Source organism: Maylandia zebra, linkage group LG18 (genome assembly GCF_041146795.1).
Source record: "Maylandia zebra isolate NMK-2024a linkage group LG18, Mzebra_GT3a, whole genome shotgun sequence".
Taxonomy (NCBI): Eukaryota; Metazoa; Chordata; class Actinopteri; order Cichliformes; family Cichlidae; genus Maylandia; species Maylandia zebra.
In genome coordinates this window covers 20,730,638-20,735,186 of record NC_135184.1, presented here as the reverse complement: position 1 = coordinate 20,735,186, position 4,549 = coordinate 20,730,638, and the positions used below count along the sequence as shown (strand labels likewise).

General features: G+C 40.3%; 1 protein-coding gene across 1 annotated transcript; it reads left to right on the top strand.

Moving 5' to 3' along the window:
- The first annotated feature begins 2,352 nt into the window (after nt 1–2,352).
- On the top strand, nt 2,353–3,450 carry LOC143413666 (complement C1q-like protein 2). The gene is made up of 3 exons (XM_076876997.1): nt 2,353–2,569; nt 2,697–2,819; nt 2,930–3,450. Exons 1-3 carry the CDS (start codon nt 2,353–2,355, stop codon nt 3,208–3,210), a joined length of 621 nt encoding a protein of 206 aa, XP_076733112.1. The 3' UTR covers nt 3,211–3,450.
- The last annotated feature ends 1,099 nt before the right edge of the window (nt 3,451–4,549 follow it).

The following is a 4,549-nucleotide window of genomic DNA, read 5'->3' as shown; positions in this document are numbered from 1 at the left end:
ACTCATACTAATCTTTCTGGGTCACAAAATAAACTTTTAACATATTTTCAGGCGAGAAAGTAGCTGTGTAAACATCAAATATCTGCTCGTTTCATCAAGATATCGCATATTTGCCAAAGTGCTTCGACGTTTTCGGAGGCGTCTGCTACCCACCAGCTCGATAGCAAGCCGGGAGATCGAGGGTTACTGATGCGGCCGAGAACGGCACAACTCCCGGCACATCATTTTCAGATCACCGCGGACTTTCGCTACTCGGGTTAAACGTAATATTTAATTCACTTAGACAACCTAAAAATGTTATTGTTGGGCTTTTTTCAGTGTTTTGTTTGTTCGTGAGTAAATCGGTTTGGCTGAGATTAGTTATTAGATTAGATAAAATAAAACTTTATTAATCCCCCGGGTGGGTTCCTCCTTGGTTTTTACACAGCTGACTAAACGTCAAACAGAAAACTGATTAAACATAAGTATGAGACAGTCGAGAATTTAAGCCAATGTCCTATTATATTTTAGATAGCAAGGAGCAGACGGCCAAGTTTATTAAACTCCACCGAGACAGCGGTGACGCTAATCTGAAGGCTAGGCCGTTTACTTCCGGCCTACCCGACCTTCTGAGGACCCGGCCCACGTAGACCGTGAAGGCCGGGTCCTCAGGAGGATGCAGCCCATGAATTTGGACACGACCACAATCTGCCATCCCAAACAGCCACGCCCCTTCCACTTCCCCATTTTGCCACAGCTGTGAGCGACAGTGGTTTGGGCAGCGTGTGTGTGTGTGTGTGTTGCTTGAGAGCCTCCCTGTGTTCATTTTTACTCTGGCTGGCAGCTGGCAGATCTGAAATCATCAATCCAAGGTAAGAACATAACACAGCTGGAGGTTTTTATTCTTACATGTATAGATCTTTATCAGTGTACTGATACAGGTTCATGTTTTGTTGTTGTCAAACCAAAGAAATAATCCCATATTTCCATGCAACTCCAGGCAGCCGTGTGGCATTTGGAGCATCTATCGGCAATGTTGGAAATACTGGACCAATAAGTGCAGAGATCACACTGCTCTACAGGAATGTCTACTTTAACTCAGGTTCTTACAGCCCTGCAACAGGTAAACTTAACATAATTATACGTATTCTTACATTTATGAGTTTATTTGTTAGATAAGTGCTGCATTTCACTACCACTAAACTTCTTAGCACCATATAAGCACACTATTCACTATGAACTCATCGGGTTGTATGTAGAGACCAAATGGTACAATCAGCTGTCAGAGCAGGTATTCACAAAATCCGCTCAGCACAGTTTTATGCAATAAAATCGTCTGTTTTCCCAAGCACATCCAAACAGTTAACATGTTTCTACACATGCATCACACCACAAACATTACTTGTCACCAAAGCACAAAAGGGACTCCCAGTATCCATCAGCATACCAGCAAGAAAAAACGACCACTTTCTACTTAACAAACTGAGTGAAAGTATGTAGTTGGTTTTTAACATAAAACTCATTGCTGCAACCAGGGGCAGCGTAAATGTAAACTCCTATTTTTTAGCTTCCTTGTTAAACACCCAGTTCTGTCACTAGTTAACTTAAATTAATTAATTGGGTTTATTAGTAGTAAACAACCAACCAAGCTAGTGACATCACATTCTGTACTGGCACAAGATGGTCCTACACATGCCCTAAAAAAACTTGTGTTTTTTTTCTTGAATCCAGCTTCACAGACACTGTTAAAGCTACGCCAGACTCCTTGGAGCAGTGCTCCGTGGTGTAAATTAGCCTTAATACATGTATTGTTTCACACTGCCTTCTATAAGCATGCAGAGAAATAACCTCAAACAAGAAGGAGCATGAGTGATAAAGAAGAGCAGGACAGCTGGATGCCTTAATTCTAACAGTAGGTTTGCTTGTTAGACTATTGTATTGCATTTGCATGCTTTCACAACTTTTACTTTGTAATCTCCAGTATAAAAATTCTCAGTTTAAATGTTGCGTTCAAGTTCACCTTAGAATGTAGCTGAAATTGCTATTTATAATGTTGACTACTACTGCTGCTGATTTCCAGCGAGAAGTCCAACATTACTCACTGCGTACTGACAGACAGTTGCTTTTTCTGCTGTTATTTCAATGAACCACTCATGTTACACCGCTTATAAAGAGAAGGATCATTCATGGGGCTTAAAACAGGTTTTTCATGAATTGTTATCTTGTCTCAATCACATAATTATTGTCTCCCAGTTTTCTTTGTGCTTGTTTATCGGAAAGGAAAAAAATAGGGACACTTCCGTCTTTGTGATACAGTATATATCTAGAGCCTTGTGGGGGGAACTAACACAGATGAACAGAAATTCTGAAAAGATGAAGACTGCAGTCTTAACCTTATGCCTCTTCTTTCTGTGTGCAGCTGCCTTCCCTCAGGTGGATGGCCAAGCATCTGAAAGTGAAGGCTCCCTTGTTGAGACACCTCAACTCTGTGCTGGGACAAATGAACAACTTTTCCTAATATTACGACAACTAGAATCCAAGCTGAATAATGCTGAGAAACAGCTGGCAGATCTGAAATCATCAATCCAAGGTAAGAACATAACACAGCTGGAGGTTTTATTCTGACATGTATAGATCTTTATCAGTGTACTGATACAGGTTCAGGTTTTGTTGTTGTCAAACCAAACAAATAATCCCATATTTCCATGCATCTCCAGGCAGCCGTGTGGCATTTGGAGCATCTATCGGCAATGTTGGAAATACTGGACCAATGAGTGCAGAGATCACACTGACTTACAAAAATGTCTACTTTAACTCAGGCTCTTACAACCCTGCAACAGGTAAACTTACAATAATTATATGTATTCTTACATTTATGAGTTTATTTGTTAGATAAGTGCTTTCACTACCACTAAGCCATATAAGTTGTAACTGTGTCCATCATCTCCAGGTATTTTCACTGCTCCGGTCAGAGGAGTTTATTACTTCAGCTTCTCTGGTCATAATTTATCAACTAGACCGATGGGGCTGCGTCTGATGAAGAATGGAGAGCAGATGGTGACAGTGTACAACCATGCTGCTGGAAATCGCTATGAGTCAGCCACCAATGGCATGACTCTGCAGCTGGCTGCAGGAGACCAGGTGTACATGAGGCTCCGTCCGGACACCTGGATTTTTGATAATAACAACAACCACAGCACCTTCATTGGCCATTTGTTATTCCCTCTGTAAGCTCAGACAAGCATAGTTTGAATAGCAAATGAGTAAACAGAACAACATTGACATGTAGAGTTTGGTTGATTACTTTCGGTGGTGACTTTCCCACCGAAAGAGGGTCTTGGCCCTCTCCCCTGGCCAAGACCCTCATGGGTTACAGTAACAATCTGCAGCTTTAGAACATGGTGGCGGTGTCAGAATTAAAACCAATATTTTATAGGAGTTTGTGTCTCAAATGAACAATAAAGTCTGAATACGTGCAGCAATTTCACTTCTCTTCTTTTTTAGTCAGGTAGGCTCCTCTGACTCATTTTAAGGTTAACATAAATATACATTTGTGTGTGCTGTTTTGAGGTGATTTCTTGGTCAAAATCAATAATAGAAGTATTCTGATTTAAGTGTGTATTTCTTTTTTTAAATTATGTGCAAATCCATCCAGACTTGAGTTAAGGTCACTAAAGTTCAAGCTACATCTGGACACGTTTGTTCAAATTATTCTGTTATAACAGCAAAGAAAAAACACATAAAACGCCACAACAATTATTATTTGTTATTATAGGGAGTGCAGAATTATTAGGCAAGTTGTATTTTTGAGGAATAATTTTATTATTGAACAATGTTTTAATGAACCCAAAAAACTCATTAATATCAAAGCTGAATGTTTTTGGAAGTAGTTTTTAGTTTGTTTTTAGTTTGAGCTATTTTAGGGGGATATCTGTGTGTGCAGGTGACTATTACTGTGCATAATTATTAGGCAACTTAACAAAAAACAAATACATACCCATTTCAATTATTTATTTTTACCAGTGACACCAATATAACATCTCCACATCCACAAATATACATTTCTGACATTCAAAAACAAAACAAAAACAAATCAGCGACCAATATAGCCACCTTTCTTTGCAAGGACACTCAAAAGCCTGCCATCCAAGGATTCTGTCGGTGTTTTGATCTGTTCACCATCAACATTGCGTGCAGCAGCAACCACAGCCTCCCAGACACTGTTCAGAGAGGTGTACTGTTTTCCCTCCTTGTAAATCTTACATTTGATGATGGACCACAGGTTCTCAATGGGGTTCAGATCAGGTGAACAAGGTGGCCATGTCATTAGTTTTTCTTCTTTTATACCCTTTCTTGCCAGCCACGCTGTGGAGTACTTGGACGCGTGTGATGGAGCATTGTCCTGCATGAAAATCATGTTTTTCTTGAAGGATGCAGATTTCTTCCTGTACCACTGCTTGAAGAAGGTGTCTTCCAGAAACTGGCAGTAGGACTGGGAGTTGAGCTTGACTCCATCCTCAACCCAAAAAGGCCCCACAAGCTCATCTTTGATGATACCAGCCCAAACCAG

What these genes read in the sequence shown, in the direction of transcription:
- LOC143413666 (XM_076876997.1), top strand. Translation starts at nt 2,353, where the DNA reads ATGAAGACTGCAGTCTTAACCTTATGCCTCTTCTTTCTGTGTGCAGCT. An exon ending in TCTGAAATCATCAATCCAAG is followed by an intron (nt 2,570 to 2,696) that starts GTAAGAACATAA and finishes ATGCATCTCCAG; the next exon opens with GCAGCCGTGTGGCATTTGGA. An exon ending in CTCTTACAACCCTGCAACAG is followed by an intron (nt 2,820 to 2,929) that starts GTAAACTTACAA and finishes CATCATCTCCAG; the next exon opens with GTATTTTCACTGCTCCGGTC.